Source organism: Vigna unguiculata, chromosome 6, assembly GCF_004118075.2.
Source record: "Vigna unguiculata cultivar IT97K-499-35 chromosome 6, ASM411807v1, whole genome shotgun sequence".
Classification (NCBI taxonomy): domain Eukaryota; kingdom Viridiplantae; phylum Streptophyta; class Magnoliopsida; order Fabales; family Fabaceae; genus Vigna; species Vigna unguiculata.
Window position 1 is genome coordinate 26,876,329 of NC_040284.1, and position 21,709 is coordinate 26,898,037.

Below are 21,709 nucleotides of genomic sequence, written 5' to 3' on the forward strand. Positions count from 1 at the left end.
TATCTCTTTCAAGTAGCTTTATACTAAATACTTTTTTTCCTTTTCATTTTATTCCATTACTCTCTCATATGCGTTAAATGCTTTTACTTGTTTTGTTATGTTATAACTGTGAAACTTCAAAAAGTAAGTTTTAAGTTAAAGAAAAGTAATAATAATTATTCAAAATTACATTTATCATGAAAGTAAAGATCCAAACATACAAATTAAAATGGTTGCCAAAGAGGATGTGGAATATAATAGTTGTTGAACGTTGTTATGAAACACTTCCCATACCAGGTTTCAGTGTTAACCACTTTGTTACTTCAATGACAACTATAGTGCTGTTCTTTTAAAAAATCGTTTAATAAATTATTGCCATTTGAGAATATGTTTATAACTTGTCTATTTTGTTAGATAAATATTCAAAAGATAATCTTATTCTCGCATAAAAGTGTCTTTTTATTAAAAAATACTAATAACACTTAATTGTTATTTTTTCATAATTAATAAAGAGAAAATTATTATTAATGTTTTATTAATAGAAAGTTAAATTCACAACTTTTTCTATCTTCTACCTGATTAATCTTATAATTTTTAAATGTGGAAGAATTGAATCTACAATTTCTCTCATCCTTCCATCTAATTTTACTACTAAGTTACATTACAAGTTTAATAATAGTAAAATTATTATTTTTTAATTATTAGTAATTTTATTGAGACCATCGCTAGCAATATTCTTATTTTGTATATGCAAACACTAGCATCTCATAATTAGAGTTTTGTTTTTTCTTAGTTTACACAAGAACATTTCTTATGAATGTCGAAGACTAATTTCTTTAAAGTGAAATTATCACTGAACGTCTAAAATGTAATAACAATTTGTTTTATTTATATTATCATAAATAAAATTTATAAAAACACTTTTGCCGAATTTTAAACGTTAATCAAATCTCGGTCCATTGATATCGGGATATAAAAAAATTAGTCAAACATCATTAAGATAATCTATTTAACATAAAATTTTATGTTGAATTATTGTCATATATAAAAACTCTTTTTGACTAATAGTAATTATATTATTGCAAATAAGATTAATTAGTTTGTTTGTCACCCAATGAACTGGAAAATAGATCTGACAGTAATTTTTTTTTAACGAATTTAACATGCAGTCATTTACACTAAATTATTGACATCATTTTTACGTTTGAACATGTGCAGCAGAGGCAGCAGCAGGTGAAGTTAATGTATGAATGGAACAAAGTTTGAATTAAGGAACCGTTGGTTTGTCTAGCGTCGAAGAAAAACAATGGAAATATTTGAAGAAATAGATTCTATTTGAGGGAGAAAATTGATTTTAATGGATAGAAAAACTAAAAAAAGTTATTTTTATTTTAATATGAATCTATCATTTTTAATTGATTTTGAATGTTCCAAATAATTTATTAGCATATATTAATTTTAAAAATTGATTATAGGAATTTCCAAAGCGAAACAGAACACGCACATTACAAATCGTCGAAAAAAGTGAGTCCTGGTTGCATCTGTAATGGTGACTGCCGTCGTTTTGCAGGTAACTTTTTAGACACTGAATACCTCGTTTTTTTTTAAAATTAAATATTTATTATATTTAGTTACTTTCGATTCAATTATTGGTGGTCACACTTTGATATAATTTATTGGGTAGTCAGAATTTATTGTTTATCATCCTTTCATTCTAAGAATAAATGTTATAAGAAAAACATGCTAATAAAAAATTGAAAAAATAAAAAATTACTTAAAAAATATCACTTAAAATTATAAGAAAAAATTGTCAAAAATTTAGTAGTTAAAACATTATTTTTTTGATAGTTATAAAAAGTGAAATTTTTTAGTTGAAAAGTGTTACCAAAGTAATCCCACTCAAATTCTGAATCACTTACACAGCCATTTCAAATAAAAAAAAATCTATTATTAAAAGAATACTTTTTAGAACACTTTCAAACGGGATTAAGAAAAAAACAAACAGAAGAGAAATCAAACAATGAAATATCAGAAGTGAGCATTAACCAAAGCCACTATCTGCATGAAGGACCACGAGAACAATCACCAGCCATACTTCGTAGCAGAATATAAAAGTAATAACTGATTTAGAATCAAATATAAAAAGCTTTATAAAAGGTACTGCACTATCAATGAACTAAATAATAGTTTTAAATTAGTTCTTTTTGGTAGTATTAAAATCAATAATTTTATTTTTTTTGTTTTAATCGCTTATTGACACAAAAGTACTTTTTCTGCATGCTATAAATAAGTTATACAATTAGCAAGTGACTGTATAGAAAAACAAAATCCAACAGTGAGGTCAAACAAGAAAGTATCAGAAAGCAGTAACTAAAGCCACTATCTGCGGGGAAAAACCAGAAGAACGACACGACATCACTCATAACAGAGCATAAAACAAGAGCTTGTTAAAACAAACATAGAAAGTTAAATAAAGGGAACTGTGTTGTTAATGAAAAAACAACAACTTCGAATTAAAGTAATATTTTTTGTTGTGATAATTGACATTGTTCAGTGGCAGAGATGTAGTTATCATGTGCATGGTGTAATTAAACAAAGAAAGCAATTTGCAATTGCAAGTGAGTGTTGTTTAGAAATGTGGTGACAGTTTCACTGAGATGAGAAAGCTGGTCCAAAGGGGTGTTTGCCTTTACAGAGCAGAACATTATAATTTAAAATATGGCCTAAAAGATTCACCGTTCACCAAATCCAACCCTTTCTTTGTCTTCATTGCTGTGCCTCTTTCCTGCTATAGCTAATCTAGCTGTCACTGTTTTATTTCGTATATTTGTTTCATTCGAGTTCCAAGAATGTCATTGAAGCCCTTCTTGCTTCATACTTCTCTTTCAACCCATTTCTCATTCACCAGCATATGGCTGCCTTTGGAGAATATTCTGCCCAATGTCCAACCCCGGAGAGACCTAAACACAGACTTTCACAGCATGAGAAAAAACCACTTCCTTCATACATCTGTCATGATCCAAAAGGCCTTCCTTCACCCAAGCACAAGGTAGAGAAGAATTCATCAAAAACTGTGTCTTCTTCTTCTTCTCCTCAACGCAAAAGGGGTGGTTCTGCTTCGGAAAGATCAAATTCTAAGTCACTGGTGTCAGCAGATTCAAGAAGGGTAGGAACCTTGATGGATGAAGTTGCCATTGGAGCAGTGATTGCTGTCCTCAGTGGCTACATAGGAAGATATGTGAAAGATGAGATTTTCAGGAAAACAATCCGAGAGAAGTGTAGTTCTCTCTTGGACAGAAGAAGAAGAAAGGATGCAGGTGATGAGGTTTTTGTGAACATGGAATTGGGTATGAAGAAAATTGATAGATTAGTAGAAAGTCAAGGAACAACGGAACAGGTGAGGATGATCAAAAGGTTAAGGAGTTCCATTGAGCTTTTAAGCGTAGTTGCTACTTCGAATTCTAAAACTTCCAGGGATGCTTCAACCTGTGGTGTGCTAAATTCACATCTCTCAGCTTGTGCTCAGCTATATCTGGCAGTAGCTTACAAGCTGCAGAAAAATGACAGGGTTGCCTCTAAGCATTTACTGCAAGTGTTTTGTGATTCTCCGAGTTTTTCTCGAACCTACTTGCTTCCTGACCTTTGGGAGCATTTGTTTCTTCCCCATCTTCTCCATGTCAAAATTTGGTACAACACTGGGCTTGAGTTCCTTTCAAACGAAGCTCATGGTGAGAAGGAACAGAAAATGAAGGTGCACAACAAAGTTTACAATGAAAAGATTGATAGAGGGACTATTCTGTTTGCTCAGTATTACAAGCAATGGCTTAAAGTTGGGGCCAGTGAGCCACCTATTCCTAATGTCTCTTTGCCATCAAGGCCAAGTTACAGATTATCAAGAAGGTCTTCAGATTCTTTTGTTTCAAATTCCTCAATCAACCAAAACTTGTAAGTGATATTAATATCTTACATTCACCACCACAACCATCTTTCTGTAAGTGATTTTATGTTTATGGTTTTCTTTAACAGATTCAAGACAGTGTTCGGCTCCAAACTAGAGCAGCAACCTTCTGGTCTTGGTGACCAAAATGGAGTGTTGAGAATTACCACAGGCCTAGAGATTGATGAAAAGTTGTATGAAGATGAATGCAAAAACAGTTCAGTTCAGGTTATCTTCTGTGCTTACAATTCGCAGATGAAATTGTCTGATTCAAATTATAGAATTTCACTTCTGATGTAATCTCCTTACTTCGTACAGAAAGGAGATAGGGTATTTGTTGGAAGATCAAGTCATTTTGGCAAAAATCAAGCTCAATTATGGCCAACGTCGCAGAGATTGGACTATTTTCAGTGTCTTTCTTGCAGGTTCATTCCAAAGGAAAGCTTTGAGAACAGCAACCGTAGACCCAAGAATGCTTCAGCTGTTCTTTCAAGAGATTTTGCTGGAGCTATTACAACTATAGGTTCGTCAGATATTCTAAGTGACTGTGAATTCGCTATTCGTGTGATTACTAAAGCTTGGTTGAACTCTCCTGGTGATCCTCTAATTGAAGAAGCACTGACACAGCCTAGTGTAGTTCAAGCTATGCTTGAGGTGTTATTTTCCTCAACCAATGATGAGATTCTTGAATTGATCATATCAATTTTAGCAGAATTAATAGGAAGGAATGGTGCAATTAAGCAAATTATACTGAACTCTGATCCTCAACTAGAAATATTTGTGAGGCTTCTAAGAAGCACTAGTCTGTTTCTAAAGGCTGCAGTTCTACTTTATCTATCACAACCAAAGGCAAAGCAGATGCTATCTTCAGAATGGGTGCCATTGATCCTTCGAGTGCTGGAATTTGGAGACAAATTGCAGACCCTCTTCACAGTACAATGCAGTCCTCAAGTGGCAGCATTCTATGTTTTGGACCAACTTCTTACTGGTTTTGATGAAGATAAGAACTTAGAAAATGCAAGGCAAGTACTTTCACTTGGGGGATTGACCCTGCTAATGGCAAGGATCGAAGGAGAGATCCACGAGAGAAACAATGCTGCTATGATAATTTCATGTTGCATTCGCGCCGAAGGAAGCTGCAGAAGTTTCTTAGCTGACAACATAAACAAGACTTCATTACTTGAACTCATTGTTGTTGGAAGTAAACAAAATTCCAGTGGCTATGCCTTGTCTGTGCTGGTCGAGTTGCTCTGCCTTGATGAGTATGTGCTTATCACTTACCTCTCTAGATTTTTTCTTCTTGGTTTACCTTTTTTCTTCTATCTGAAAATGTTAAGAGGACTTTAATTTCATACCAGAAGAACAAAGACTTTAAATTTCTTAAGAGGACTTAAAGATGGATGGAGTGGCATAAACGTAATGCACGTTTTCTTCATTTACCTTGAGAAGGCTCCACCTGAAGAACGCCCTATAGTTGCAGTAATATTGTTGCTGCTTGATCTTATGGTAATTCTTTTTCATTTAACTTAGTAGTGCTTTACGGAAATATTGGTTGTGAACAATGGTCTAAGTTCTGTGACTTTCATTCCATGATTCTATATTGAATTGATTTACATGTTTTGAAGAGTTCACAAATGCAGTAGCAGTTGTGTTGCAGGAAGATCCTTTCAAGGGAAGCTTATACAGATCAGAAGCAATCCAAGCACTTGTAGCAGCTTTGAATTGTCAAGCATGTAATGATAGAGAGCAACAGCAATCAGCACGAGCTCTATACCTATTAGGAGGTCACTTTTCTCATTCAGGGGAACCATTAATGGAAAATTCTCTTTTACAAAAAGCAGGTTTCAGAGAAATTTGCTTTGAAGATTCATATCCGGGCAAGGAAAATGTTGTTTATGATTCAATTCACAAGGTAGACTTTGGCTACAATCATTCCATGCACAATATTTGAATTGTTTGTTGCTTCTAGTACTTACTGTTCCTATTTTTAGCACATAAAAAATTGTTGATTGGTTGTGTCACTTACTAGAATGTGGAGGAAGAAGCAGAAAGTTGGCAAAAAAGAAAAGCCCTTGTCTTGTTCAACAATGGATACAAGAATTTGCTATCAGCACTTGCAGATACCATAGCCAATGGAATTCCATGTTTAGCACGAGCAAGTCTCATAACCATTTCATGGATGAGCAGCTACCTCAATTTAATTGAAGATACAATGTTGCCACCAATGGTATTCTCAATCTTAAGACCACAATTACTACAATCCTTGGATTATGATAAAGATGTTGAGGAAAGAGTTCTAGCATCATATTCATTGCTATACCTTGTCAAATATTCAGGTATTAAAACTTTAGCCATCTCCTAAATATTCTCCCACACTTTATGTTTTGTATCATGGTCTCTTCCATGAAATAAAACTACATAAATCAATAAATTTTCAATTGCATGGTACTGGTGTAAAACATTTTTTAACTGCTACTGTTTACTTCACAAAAATATAGCTGCATAACAGGTTCTTATCATAAAATATAGTATCCTTTTTTGAATGTTCTTCATTTTCATTTGTCCTTGGTATCAGGATGTGTCTCCGATTTACCATCATTGGACAAAGACTCACTCACACATCTCCGAAATCTCTCCCTAGTGACTTGGACGGCCAACGAGGTCATTGCAATCTTCTCAAAAAGAAGCTTGCAATTGCGACAATGATTGGCAAGAAGCTTCATTTTCTTTAGTCTTCCAATGTTCTTTCTTTTTGATAATATATATGAGATTGTACTCATCTTTGTCTTGTATAGTTGATTAGCTTGAAAGGGAATATTTGTATCAAAGGAAACGAATATCTGCTTTATTCAAGATAGCTTATGATTTCACTTTCAGAAAAGCTTGCTTAGCCAAATATACTACTCAATAATAAGGGAACACAAAAGTGGGTCTAAAAGTGACTTCAGTATAGTACATTGGGACATGTTTGGACAACTTTCCCCGTAAATACTTACGCAAGAGAAAAATAAGAAGATTAAAGTCCTTAGAAGAGTTTCTATCTAAGTCAATATCACAAAACCGACTTCTAAAGTAAGGATCAAAATCCAACATATCATATCCCTCTCACGCGAATGAATGAACATGACATGCTCTAAATAGCTCTGAAAACATCTTAGTAGGTAAGTTTATGTATACTCAAATTACAATGGTGAAGATTATATCACACTTATATATTATAATTTGACGTTATTCTTAATCGATCAGGAATTTCCAATAAATTAGACTCTTTGTATTGATTGGAACATGTCTTTTACGAAAAGTAAGTGTTAGAACATGCAACTTGGTGTGGATCTCAGTTTTTATGTTTGTTCCGAGATAACAAAATTTGTACTAATCCCACATTGTCTTTTATTCACCCCCTCACGTGATAAACAGAGGAAATAGAAGACAAAAGAGGGAACTTCAATTTTTATTTTATTTGCTTACACATGGATAACAAGTTATCTCTTACTCAGTTCTTCATGTGCAACTGTTTTTTCCAGACTGCAACAGGGCGAGCATCCACCTCTTCTTATAAACAGAATCTGCTGAATAAAAAAAAGAAAAAAAATTCTCCATTTGTTGTCAATAATAGCAGACAAACTGCATCAAATAATTTGACATGTAATTCGGAGGGAACAGTTCTTTAATTTCTTTCGTAAGCTCCAAACTGAAAAACTGTAACAAAACCTATATAACCTATGATAACTACCAAATATGTCATTGGTTGGTGCCTATGTAACTGTAGTAGTAGAATAGGAGTTTACTCATTCTACCACTATTTTGGAGCAAAAGATAAAAAAAAAACTGATATCATAAACCCTCTTGTTGAGGTATGAAGCATGATCCAATCGGGGACCCCAAATGCATTTTGACAAATGTGTTTGTTGATTGGAGCAGAATAGAGTGAATGAGAAATGAATGAATAAACGTTGATTTTGCTATAAGTTAATGGGTATCCCAATCAATACGTTTGTTGCATTGTCCTGTAATGCATATGGGAGAGCCATCCCTACGTGAAAACAGCATCACTGCAAGAGAAGATAGCAATCTAAGCCACAATATTGCAGAAAGTACAGCAACAATATCTATGGTCCCCTTTCTTCCCTTCTTCCAATGTTCACGTCATCACGTGCCACTCTTTATTGCAGTTTTTTGTATGCAATGTTGTACTAACAATGCTGTGTCAAACCTTGGAGGATATGAACATGGCATCTAAGAGAATATAAAGGAGGGACCACAAAAATGGAATTGCGTATGGTTAACACAACTCGTCAAAAAGGAATTCTGAATTGCTAAGTTTAAACTCTTGTAAGATTCCTTTTTCAAATCACATTATTCAAAGTTGGTGAAAATTCAATGAGAGCTGGAAAAATGACTAACGTGAATAATATACATAAGTAAAAAAATTCATAAATTTATTATTTTAAGGTTTAAATTTAAAAATAATATTATATATATACTAGAGGACATAATTAAACGTAAGTATATAAATATTTTACGTGTAAATGTAAGGATATAAAGTATATTTTACATGTAAGAGAATTCCGCAACAAAAGTTAGGGTGTTAAAAGTTGTGGATATGGTATCACTTGATTCCAACGGAGAGAGGGAACCAGCATAAGGAGAGGGCCAAAGAAAAGTGGATTCATGGTCCCATTACTTTATAAATTTCTTTTAAAATAATTATTTCTCTAAAAGAAATTATCAACCTTCAATCAAATTGATCATGTATATCATTAAAATTTGTACTTAAATTACTCCATAAACTTTCTCTTTAAATTTCTGCAAATTAATCATCTACTACTACTCCTAACCAAATCAGGTAATAGTCTTCAGATTAATCTAGACTTCACTTTAATGGGGTTTATATTGAAAATAATTCAAGTACGAGTCAAAGTCTCACATTGAATAGAAAAGACGAAGTTAAACACTATATAATTATATAAGAATAAAGACTCATAACATAATTGTCTTAAAGTTTTTGTGTTAAATGATCTCATATATATAAAACCAATGTCATATATATATAGAATCACATATATGTTTAAAAATATATAAATCCACCAGTATGACTAACCGCATGATCATAACCAAAAAGGAGTTATCATACATGTAACCACAATTTCTCTGTCACTGTAAGCATAACCATATATATGATAAAATATAAACCCATCACATACTTGATAAAATATAAACCCATCACATACTGTTATTTTCTTTCCATACTTGAGATACTATATGGTATATCTCTCTCACTAACCACAACCATTTTTGCTTTTCCTTTTCTTTTTTCTTATTCTCTTCCTTAGATTCATAAGTTCACGTGAGACATTCCAAAGGTTTTGGAAGGAATAGGTAGGCCGTGTTTTCTAAAGCCAATTAATTGCTCATAATAAAGAAAATATCCACTAATATCAAATATAGGTATAAAAGTATCAAATTAAATGTGGAAACAAGTGTTTATCATATCAAAATAATAATGTTTCAAATATGAACAACAAAAAAAAAAACTTAAAATAGAAAAACATTACAAAACTGATCTTTCTAATTACATAATCTTAGGTTGTGTTCATTTCAAGGAGATGATTTGAAGGAGAGTAAGTTGATGGATTTGAAGAGATAAAGAGGTGATTATAGTGTTGTTTGTTTTGAGGGATAGATAAAGGGATTTGAAGAGAAAGTTTATGAAAATTTGTGAATAATTTGATAGATGTGACAAATAAATTTTTTTTAATAGATTAAATTATAAAATTACTCTTTTGTCCCTATAATTAAAATCAAGAGAAAATAAATTTTATTTAGGTAAAATTAATTTAGAATAATGGAAAATATAAGCTATTTAGTTAAAATAAAAATTTAATAGGTATAATAAATTTAAAATAAAATTTGATTGGCTGAAATTTTGTTTTAATTGTTTGTTGAATTACAAAAACTAATAATATTATTAGTTATTATGGTGAAGGCAAAGCTACTACAGCACCACACCACAAACCAACCACCACTACCAAACACACGTTTATTTGAAAAAAAGAAGTGAATGACAATTTTTGTTATTTGCATTGGATAAATAGTAAATTATTGCTCATCCCTTCAACTATGTGAAGATTGAAATAATACACTCTCTTACCTGTTCGTTCCTTCTATCACCTTCAAATTTACAGAAACAAACACACTTGTTCTTTGCAACTCCATCTATTTGAATAGTACATGACTGGAAGCGAACACAACATTAATGTTTAAAACGGCGAACTTGCTATCATAATTTCAACTTGAACGGTTAAAAAAACAAAGTAAAATTTATAATTCGACTTTTACTTTATGCACCCCATCAATTTTGTCACGCACCCCTCAAACATTGAAAATGACCATTTTATCTTCTTTATAAGAGATTTTTTCGGAACACAGAGTCCGATAACTCTCCAAAATAAATTTTCTGAAATTTAGAGAATGAGATTTCCGAATAGAATTTTTGAAAAACAAAAAATCGGAACAAGATTTTCGAAACAAAAGTTTTTTGAACGCATAAAATATGTTTCGAAAGTTTTACAGAAAGAACTTTCCGGCACAATTCATTTTTGTACTTTCTCTCTTTTTCTTCCTCTACAGTGATTTCCCTGTCTTCTTCTTGCAACTGTGGCGATTGCAACAGCGGCGATTATGAGGAAAGTGGTGACCACGATGATGACCGCAATGGTAGTTGGAATTTTTTCTAAATAGTTAAATATGTTTTTATCCTTTAAATATAAGTGAATTTTGAAATTAATCAATCTTTTAAATTTGATATCAATTTATTCCTTCATTTTTAAAAATGTATAGATTTGGTTCTTTTTACAAAATTTTATTAAGTTTATTTGACATTTTAAATGCATTTTATGATAATATTTAAGTTAACATTGAACCGAAAGTGTGTCAAACGGTGTAAACAATTCAATACTATCATGAAATATGCTTGAAACTTCAGATAACCTTAACAAAATTTGGTAAGAATGACTAAATTCGTACATTTCTAAAGATGAATGACTAAATTAGTATAAAGTTTGAAAAGGAACTAATTTTAAAATTTACTTAACCTTGGAGGACAAAAAATATATTTAATCCTTTTTCTTTTATTGAGGAGGTGTAGTTAGTACTTGTGGAGAGTGCAGAAGCAATAACCTTATAATTTTACTTAAGGGCTCCATGAATATATAAAAAAAAAAAATCCTTCTCTTTTATATGTCAAAGAAAGGCTCAAACATTTACACTCTGTGTTGCTCTTCTTTTGAGAAAAAATTAATTTAAGTAATTATATCTATTCTACTCATAATATTCTAAATCAATCAAAACATCAAAACAGTTTACTTTAATTAATCGGTTTGACTTAAAAGAAAAAGGAAAGATAAAAGTAACATTAAATCTATCAGGATTGAAAAGTACATATTTTTTAATTTTGTGTTTACAAATTATTTGAACAGAAAATAAGATTTATTTAATATTCAACTACCGTAATTAAACATAGGTGATATTAAGTCTGTGCGCATGATTTTTAAATGTATATAATATAATATTATATTATATTATATTATAATACTATTTATTAAGTTAATATATAAAGTAAAATAACAAAAGATTATTAATAAATAAAAGATAATAATTAATAGAATAGTTTTATAAAGAATATATAAAAGTAATTGTTAATCTTTAAAATAAATAAATAATTATATAATAAAAAAAAATTAAGATTAAGTAGTTGTAGCACAGAAAAAATATATTATATAATTATAGATTATAGATTATATAAATATATACCACAAAACAATAAATTGTAAAAAATGAAAGAAACATTAAATGTGAGACTCCTCTTTCTATTTTAAATTCTGTCCTAAAGAGGGGTTGGACGTAACCATTTAAGGGTCCAAGTTCAGTCCACTTTGGACCCTAAGACCCCCCTCACAGTCACTTACCCTTCATTCTGTCACTTTTACAGAAAATAGTCCTCTTTGTGTCTCTGGTGCTGAAGCAGAAAGCTCTACTAGGGCTTGAACAAGTTCCTTGATTTCCATAGCTAAAACATCTTTCTACCACGTAAGTTGATTCCTTCCCTTGCTTCCTTTTGTTTTCAGCTCCTAAGTTCTAGTCCTACCTTAATCTCTATCAAATCTAAGTTCTTTTTCGTGCTTGTGTGTTTGTTTTCAGCTCATTAAGCTGTTCTTGGTCCTGGTTCTCTTCCACCAAGAGTCCTTTAAGAACGTTTAGCTCCATTCGAGGTAAGAGAAGTTAGAGTTTATGTTTTTTTAAAGTTATTATGCTTTCTATATAGGCATCAGATTTATGTGACAGAAAGCACCTTGTAATTTAACTGTTGCTGGACAAGGTGCATCATTTCTGTACTTTTATTGGTATAGTATCTGACTGTATTTAATATTTATCCTTTTAAGGGTATGTTGTTTTCTGTACATAGTTTCCTTGGTTGAAATTTTAGATGTTGATTGTTGCCCGCATTGAATCATTGACATTAGATACTTTTATTTATTTGTTGAGATTTTATTCATAAAAATAGTTTGCCTTTGGTCTCAATCTCTGGAGACTTGGGTTTATGTTGAAGTATGAACTAAGTAAAATTGTTTTTTTTTAAACATTTGTGGATTGATATCTTGTTTAAATTATTCTTTATTGAAAATTTCCCCTGTGCAGGATTTGTGGAAAATAATTTAAGGTGTTGATGCTTACATTAAAAATGGCATGTCCCTTGACAATTTTCAAATTGCATCGAGTACATTTTATGTTTTGTAAAAATTAAAAATCTAGATAAAAGTATAAATGTGAGGAGTATTCCCTTCTGGGTAAATTATATTTTGGTTAAAAAAAATTTTAAATTATTATATATGTAACTATTTTCACCAGAGTAAACTAGTTTGATGAGAACATAATACACTGTTGTAAAAGACATTATTTTGTTGCAAGTGTTATCATGAATCCATACATGTATTGATTTTCAGACCTGTTACTTTTTCCTTCATCTCATAATTAGTAATGTCTTTCCTCTCCTAGTAAAGGTCAATATATATATATATATATATATAATAATAATAATAATAATAATAATAAATATTCTTTTAGTTTTCTGATAAAATTTTAATCATTTTGTTACATTTTAGAATACCAATATCTTTGATCCTTGTATAAGAATAAATGACAATAATTTTTATTCTCATTATTATAAAAGAAAAATGTTTATTTTTAAATGCATTAATTACCAATTACCAATTTAACATAATTTGTTCAAAGTCTTTCACATGCAAGTTTAACAATGGGTTTTAATTTTATATGCTACTGTCAAATATTATTAAAACTATTTATATATTTGTAAGTTTAAAACAAATGTCAGATTTTCAATGATAATACATGTTTTTTTTAAGTCATTCCTATGAAACTCAGGTAGGAGACGCTGTGTTGACTGTTGTTTGTTTCATGATGGTTTTCTTTAATTTTCCCTTACTCAATATAGATGATCATGCCTGTTTGTATGCTTTAATGAGATTGATAGTGAAAATGTTGGTATGGAAAGCATGACTTGTTTTGTGGTTGGTGGTGGAATGGCATGAAAATTGAATTCTTGAGATGGCATGTGGAAATTTGTTGGTAAAAGAGTTTCAAGGGAAACTCTTGGTAATGGTAGTTAGTGTATACCTTGATATAGGAGATGTCTAGATAAAGAAAGGTATCCTGAACTCTAATAATCGTTCACGCTCACATAGAGCAGAATGATTTATGTGGTGAAAGTGGCAGGAGGTCCTAGTCTTGGAACATATTGGGCCTAAGACATTAGAGGATTAACCCTGTGTGTGGTTGGGTGATAATCCCTTGCCGAAACCAACACAGGTGCATACTTCCTTTAGAATTCTATATCAAGAGTATGATCCGGATATTGAGTTATAGAGTCTTGCAATTGTTTGCTTTCACATGATTTGGGTGCCTACTGCTTTGTTTGATTATAACCTGTTTTATCATTTGGTTGCTTGACAACATGTTAAAATATTTTACTCTAGCTTACCCTTTCACTTTTGTCTGTTCCTTGCTTTGCTTTCTCTTTTGCAATGATCACCAATTTATTGGTGTGAGCATATGTGGAACCCTTGGTAGAACTCAGGATGGTGAAGATACTGCTGTGTAGAGTAGTCCCCTTAGTCTGCGTTATGGCTCACTGTTGAGCCACTTTTGGAAGAACTCTTGTTTATTTAGATTCCTTGCTCTATGAGCAATCTTTTGTAAAACAATAGTACCCTTGTGTCCTTTTTATGACAATTATGGTGTGTCTAAGCTTTTATTCCAAGTATACTATGGATAATATTTTATTTGATGTCGATTCATCCATACTTCCATTCTTTCTTGTAGAGGGAGGCTAACTGCTTGTCGGCTGGGAGCTGTATGAACGGTAACGTCCACGTACGGCTCCGTGAGAAGGGCGGTGGACAGAAATGGCCTTGTTGTACCTCACTCTCGTCTTCAATGGGGTCTGCTCTTTTTTTTTGGGAGAGTATGCCAATATGATCTTAATGAGGTGCGGGGCTTTGCATCTGACATTCGTTGGGCTTCCCTCTTCGGGAGCCTGCGTCCCGGCGTTTTTGTGCAATAAACCCCTCCGGCCGAAGACTAGTGGTAGGTGGTCCCGCGGAGCTTTCGGAGAAGGGTAGCCTAGTGTGTAAGCACAACAATGAACCGCGGCGAACCCTCAGACGACCTATCTAAGATTAGGGGGGAGATCCTCAGTAGTGGTGACCCTTTCACTCACGGACTGATACATGTACCGAATGCTCATACGGGAAAGTTGACTCCTGGGTCTGGAACGAAGTCTCCGAAAAATCCTTTCTTTCTCGTCCACTCAGGGGGGTGCGGACACACCTGCGCGGATTACAGGTGACGGTTACAAGAATGGCGGGGAAGTGAACAGTACCCGACGACATTCAGGGATGGATGTAGACCCATCGGGCAGGGATAATCATTCCGGTCACATGTATGCTTCATGATATGTGTTCTTTTACATTATAATTATATGATGCTTAATTTTTAGTAGACTACTCTATTTAAAATGGGATGTCACATTAAATTATAAAACAATATATACTTTCATAATATTGGGATGTACAAGATGTTAAACTTAAAAACATACCAAACCCCAGTTCACGACATTCTCCACTGGAACAAAATGATAAAATTAAAACATGTATATCTAAACATAACAAATATTCAGGATATACATATAATATGATTGGTAGATTGTTGTGCCATTTTAACAAAAAATACATTGTCAGAAATAAAAGAAACTAAACAGCAAATGTAAAACTAAGTCAATATGGTTAAACAAAAAAATAATATCCTATGAAGATTGTAAAATCGCAATAATTATAGTTTTTAATAGTGTTAACATATTTATAAATAGGCTCGAAATAGACTATTAAATCTAAAATTAATTTATCATGAACATTTTAAATAGGTTTTTATAAAAATGAATTTGAATGTTGGAATTAAATATAATTAGATATCATAAATGTTATATATATATATATATATATATATATATATATATTTAATTATTTGCTTCTTTAATTTTCAATTTATAAGTATATTTTTATTATATATAATATTTTTAAATGATACCTTTGATTCATAACTAATTTCTTAACTGTAAAAAAAACGCAAATTTACATCCGATTACTTAAATTACATATCATGTTATTTACTATTTCTGCAATCAATCATTTCAAATTATCTGTTCAGTTGTACTTATAAATTTTATATTTCCAATCATCTACCTCTATTTTGTTGACCTTTTTTGTTTTTGGACATTAAAATAATGGATTAAAAATGGGTTAAAATATATATTTTTTATATTCCTAAGTATAATTTTTTAATTCTAATATCACCTTATATATTATCTATATCAATACAAAAGAGATATCATAATTTATGTGATGCATGTTATTTTAGTCTACTTTTCCAAAATTTTATTAATAATCGCATGCATGATAAAAAGATAAGCTCTTTAATTACAAATACGCTCATAAAAAAATACGGTCCGCTCATGATAATGAACACACCGGTGCGAAACCTTCAAAAGTATGCAGGTCGCGCGGGTCGATCAACTGTCACATAAAAAAGTTTGTATGGTTTTTTTTTTTTTCTGGACTTTGTTTTAAATTTTTGTATGATTAAAAATATAAGTATTATGTATTTTTTAATATGTTAAAATTTGAAAAATACATCAAAATACGAATATGAATATTATGATGAAAATATTGAATTATTAATTTATAATCTAAGTTATGAGAATTTTTGTTTAATTTTGTGAATTTATTAAAGTTTTTCAATTTATTGAATATCAAAAGTTTTATAATAATTAAAAAATAATGTTGGCTGGTACGCAGACTCACAGACCCGTATTTATACGAGATGAATCAGATTATTCTGCTCGTGTTGAAAATTGTAAGACGAGCTAAAGTAACCCACATTTTATAGACAAAGTGCATGTCGGACCAACCCTACTTATATATAAGAAAATTAAAGAAAAATAAAATTTAAACAAGAGTACATAATAAATAAATTTAAGGTGGATAGATGTCTTAAACTTAGGTCCATAAATCCTCAACAAACAAAAGTATAGTAATATTAGTACTGATATTATAATATTCTTGCTTAACGTTACAATAAAAGTTTTCATTTAATTATAATAAAAAAAAACACTTAAAAATAATTAAAAATAATTATGTACTTTACCTGCATATAAACTGGACCTTTTTAACAATTAATATTTGATATAAAAGTTTCCATTTGAGTCGCTTAAGCTGGTATATGCACATGGAAAAAGGAGAAGAAAAAAAGGAAAAAAGTGAACGTGGTTAAAGCTTTTCCGTAACATACGCAACTTTGGCCTTGGTTTTTGGCTCTGTTACACACCAGGCATTCCCTCTGCAACTGCAACATCGTATCTTCCTTGTCCTCTTCCTTCACCTTCATCTTATTCCTCACTTTTCCTTCTCTTTTTTCTGTACTCTCTCTCCTTCTACCAACTTTTCTTGTCCCTTCTTCTCTGTTCCCAACACTCCACTCTTCCTTTCTTTTCCATCTTTCTTTTATCTCAAATACTCTTCTTTGCCTCAAGGTTGCTCCTTTTTCACTTTTCATCACACCCCATCGGATCCTCACCTCCCAAATTTTGTTTATTCAAGGTGGGTCATTGTCTCGTGTTTCTTTTGTTTTTCGAATATCTGGGTCGTTACAGGAATATAGGCTATGATGGTGTTTCTCATTTCTGTCTCGTTTGTGGTGGCTGTTTTCCCATTTCTTCCTTTGATCAGTTGAACTTATCGTCGTTACTTATAGTCAGATTTCATCTTTTAGCATCCCGATTTCGTGGCTGATTCTTGTGATTTTTCTTTCTTATTCTTTTGTAGATATTCATTGTTGGAGTGGAACCCTCTGTTGCAAGTTTGTTGTTTTTTCTCGTTATTCCTTTCATCCGTCGAGTCAGATTGTGGGGTCCTTCAAAATTGGATCTTCACCTTCAAATTTGTTGGCACGGTTTCTCCACACCGATGATGATCAATTTTGTAAGTGATGCTGTAATCTGGGTTTTATGTTGAAGTAAAAAAAGATGGTGATGCTTTGCTTTGCATGGTAGAGTGAATCATCATCATACATGGAAGTGTTGTCGAAGTTTTCGATCGGCATAATGAATTCAGTAACTAGCAAATGTATGATTTTGTTTGTTACTGTTTTGATTCTTAGAGCATTGTTGTTTCCATCCTTCCCTGGTTTTGAAGGGATTGAATGGAGTAACCTTGTACATATACGCACTCCATTGTTGAATTTCGATTTTGGAATCCGGCAAGATAAGTTTTTGGTAGCTCCCCAGATTGTGTGGGGATTAAACAACCAGAAGATTGCATTTGCAAGGGCCTGTCTTACTGCTAGAATGCTGAACAGAACATTGTTGATGCCAAGCCTCAGTGCCTCATTGTTTTACAAAGAAGTTGACCTCTTGCAACCTATTTCCTTTGACAAGATATTCCAGTTTGAGAAGTTTAATACCCTCTGCCATGGTTTTGTCCGGTTGGGGCGCTATTCAGATGTCTTGAATAGAACACAAGTGCTGGAAATGGAAAAGGGAAGTGGCAGGAGGTGGACGATGGAGAAAGATTTGTCACAATTGAAGAAGCATGGCAAGGGCTCTTTTGATGACCACGAGGTAATTAGGATTGTAGGGAAGAACCCTTTCTTGTGGCATGATCATTGGCCTGTGAAGGACTATGCAAGGATTTTTGAGTGCTTGTATTTGACAGAAGAGATTGCTAAGGAAGTAGACAGGGTTGTGTCTAGGATTAGAGCTGTTGAAGGAAAGATAACCGGCAACACTGAAGCAGTGGAAATGCAGAACAATATCACCAATGATGGACCTTATTTTGAGCCCCTTCCATATGTTGCTGTCCACATGAGGATAGAAATTGATTGGATGATTCACTGTAAAAATTTAGAGCGGCGATTGAACACGAACCAAATCTGCAGTGGCAAGAAAGAGATAGTGGAAAGAGTCAGGAACATTGCTGGTTTGAAGACTCCAGTGGTTGTTTATCTTGCTGTTGCTGATAAACTCCTAAACAATTCTTCCATACTTGATGATTGGGAGGAAGGGTTTGTTCCTTTTGAGAAGAAGAAACTTGGTGTTGATGGAATTTACAAGAAGTATCCCTATTTAATTCAGTCTGCAATCGACTATGAAGTGTGTCTAAGAGCTGATACCTTTGTGGGGAACAGTTTCTCAACATTTTCAAGTCTTATAGTTCTTGAAAGAACACAGAAGATGATCAGAATGAATGGCACCAACTTGTGTGGAGAAAATGTAAGATGGCCTTCTTATGCTTACAACATACCAGGAACATCAAATGGTCCAAAGAGATGGGTTACAAACATGTCAGAATCAAATCTTCAATCTATCAGCTATGGCACCAATCACATCTCTTGTTAACAGTGCCTTGTTTAATTAATTATTCCTGTGCATACTTTTGAGTAGATGAAGAGTCCCTTTTTCTTGGCTCAACATTTTCACTTCTGGCCATGATTGACAACTTAGAAAGCAGGATTTTGATGTAGTGAACACACACTTGAGGTAAAGTTTCTCTTTGTGTAAATTGAACCCACTATTTTGAAACAGGTTTCTCAGGTCTGACACTTTTTGGTTGTTAAAAAACGAAGTCCCTTGGAAAGGGTAAGTTTTGGTTTCTTTACACCTTGTGTTTATAGATTGGGTGGTTGATTGATTGGGTTCACGTGGGAGAGAACTGCAAAAGGTTGAGAGAAGAGTTCTATAACTGTATCCTTTGGTGGTGTCTATTTTTGTCGTACACTAGAGAGATTACAAAGTGGACCCATTTTAGTTATTAAAGAAAAACAAATAGTGGACCCTCTTTTATTTTCTTCTGCAAACGATGATCTTGAGAATTCCATCTTTAGAAATAACCTGTTACCAAGGTTTAGTTAGTACAGAGGACTTATATTTTATTAGATTTTGTGCTTATTGATGCAAAAGCTTGTTAGTGGATTTTCTAGTCTTGAGAATTTGACTTTGGCGAGTTCTCACCGAAGTGTAATCTTGTTTCTGGTCTTAGCCAAAATTTAATAACAAAGGAAGCCATAAAAGAGTAGGAGGAAGGGTTGCACCTAAGTTGAGGAATGAAGCTAAAGGTGGTGAGTAGTTGAGTGAATATGGATTTTATTTAGGTACCAAAGCTTGTCAACTCATATTATTTGAGAAACCTAACTTTTCGGTGCATAAAGTTTCTTCGTATTCACACTTCAATTTAGTCACTTGAATAAAGATCGGTTTGTAGTCATTGTTACGAAGAAACTTGTATTAAAAGAAAAAACAAGGTTTAATATTATGGTGAGATTTAGAAAAAAAAAGTGGGAGATGTTGTGGGTTTAATTTTTTTTTTCTTTTAATTTTTTACGTTAAACAAAACTTTTGTATATTATTTTATTTTAGTATTTGAATATTTCTTATGTTTATCTAGTTTATTTCAATTTTATTATTAATTGTAAACTTATGAAATACAATAAAGATGTAAAACATTAAAATAAAGTTACTGTTAAATTATTTGTATAATATTTTCTTTAACATTTTGTTTATGTGTACTGATCCACAAACACGTGAATCAATCATTATATGGGACAAATCAACAAAGTTAGTTTAGAATTTTTATGCTGGACAGGCTAACTGGATTCACTTTTTAAAGATAAAAATTGAAGTGGATTATAAGACCAAATAGGTCTATGTTGTCATCTTTACTCAATAATTTTACTTTCTCAAATTTAAAAATAAAGAAAATATTTGTATTTTTTATATATTTAAACAATATTATTTAAATAATTTAATTTAAAGATAATAAACGTTCTAGAAAAGTAATTATAATTTCAAATTTAGCGTTGAAGGATTTTTTTTTTAATTTATGAAACTTTATTTTATTCTTAAAAAATTGGATTCCATATTTTATGACTAAAAACATAATATTCCCATAAGTAAATAAAGGTGCCATTTCTTTTTTAGATTTTCTATAATGTGTTACCTCGTACATGTTAAGTTCTATTATTGCACCGACTAAATTATTTTCTCTGTTATCTTTTCTTGATAATAGCAACTAATTTCATCTCTATAATTAATTATCGTTTCTGCGACACTATTTTACGGTCTATATATATTAGCATATATTCTTTCTTAATTTATGTGTGAGAAATCACGATCTTTTTCACAAAAATAGTAAGGTATTGTATCACATGCATTTAAAGAAACTTCATTCGTGACTTCACGTTATGTTATGGTTCAATTTCAAGGTACTTTTTTGCTTTACTTTTCAATTGATTTTTTTTTTTTAACTGTTACGTTAGATTAATTTAGATTTTTTTTACAATTTCATTCTCCCAATAAAACTCATATTTCTTTTGATTGAAATATCAGTTGAATTTAGTGACCATGTATTTATTATAATGTAAAGGACTGTGTTTTTTTATTATTAAGGAATAATATATATATATATATATATATATATATATATATATATAAATACATAATTTTTTAGTTGTGCTATTCTATTACAAAATCATTTATCTATTATAAATACAATACAATCAAATTTAACAAAATATTGAGTCAACTCTCTATTTAGTAATCAAAGTACTCTTATAACTATCTCTTTATTTAACAATCAAATTACTTTTATATAGAGTGATTACAAAACTATATCAGGTCCAAAGTTTGGGTTTGTAATCAAGCATCATATTCTAACAAATCAGTAATATGTTGTTCAGTCCTCCATATCCTTTTACTGCTACACATTTGTTTTGCATATGATCTTGTTAGTGTTTCAAGGTTATCTCTGAATATGTTAAGGGTTGCATGAGACAAAATTCTTCCTTGATTTCCTACACAGACAAAACAAGCACCAAAATAAACCTGGCATGATTAGGTTGTCTTGAGAAAGGACAAAATACCTGACTAACATTTCATGCTTCTTGATAGGCTTTCTTGGTCCCTATCCAGTTTCTTATTTGTGATTCTGGTTATATTTCTAAGTAAAAGAATGAATGTACTAGATTGGACAAAGGATCCAGTCTGAATAAGAAAAGATTAACGTTACAATTTTATACTTCATCCAAACCCAAGCATTTAATTATACCAAAGTAAATATTTATTCTATATCTTACAATTGAAACTCATACAATCTTACAATCTTCCATAAC

General features: G+C 31.7%; 2 protein-coding genes and 1 pseudogene across 3 annotated transcripts; 2 read left to right on the forward strand and 1 right to left on the reverse strand.

Annotated features, from left to right (window-relative positions):
• Window positions 1-2,685: 2,685 nt before the first annotated feature.
• Window positions 2,686-6,792, forward strand: LOC114187001 (putative E3 ubiquitin-protein ligase LIN). Of its 2 annotated transcripts, none has more exons than XM_028075102.1 (7): window positions 2,686-3,924; window positions 4,006-4,144; window positions 4,235-5,178; window positions 5,278-5,422; window positions 5,574-5,828; window positions 5,946-6,252; window positions 6,492-6,792. In XM_028075102.1, the coding sequence occupies exons 1-7, from the start codon at window positions 2,891-2,893 to the stop codon at window positions 6,620-6,622; spliced, it is 2,955 nt and encodes a 984-aa protein (XP_027930903.1). In that variant the 5' UTR covers window positions 2,686-2,890; the 3' UTR covers window positions 6,623-6,792. The 2 variants fall into 2 exon arrangements, with proteins under 2 accessions (XP_027930903.1, XP_027930902.1); XM_028075101.1 differs by having other exon boundaries at window positions 2,687-3,924; window positions 5,275-5,422.
• Window positions 6,793-14,257: 7,465 nt separating this feature from the next.
• On the reverse strand, window positions 14,258-14,883 carry LOC114188569 (annotated as a pseudogene).
• Window positions 14,884-16,814: 1,931 nt separating this feature from the next.
• Window positions 16,815-19,536, forward strand: LOC114186885 (O-fucosyltransferase 23-like). Its single transcript, XM_028074948.1, has 2 exons — window positions 16,815-17,145; window positions 17,371-19,536. The coding sequence occupies exon 2, from the start codon at window positions 17,616-17,618 to the stop codon at window positions 18,939-18,941; it is 1,326 nt and encodes a 441-aa protein (XP_027930749.1). The 5' UTR covers window positions 16,815-17,145; window positions 17,371-17,615; the 3' UTR covers window positions 18,942-19,536.
• The last annotated feature ends 2,173 nt before the right edge of the window (window positions 19,537-21,709 follow it).

Bases quoted from the DNA above. Each gene is read 5' to 3' on its own strand.
- LOC114187001 (XM_028075101.1), top strand. From the start codon at position 2,891: ATGGCTGCCTTTGGAGAATATTCTGCCCAATGTCCAACCCCGGAGAGA. The intron at 3,925-4,005 runs GTAAGTGATATT...TTTCTTTAACAG, and splicing joins TCCTCAATCAACCAAAACTT to ATTCAAGACAGTGTTCGGCT. The intron at 5,179-5,274 runs GTATGTGCTTAT...ATTTCATACCAG, and splicing joins GAGTTGCTCTGCCTTGATGA to AAGAACAAAGACTTTAAATT.
- LOC114186885 (XM_028074948.1), top strand. From the start codon at position 17,616: ATGGAAGTGTTGTCGAAGTTTTCGATCGGCATAATGAATTCAGTAACT.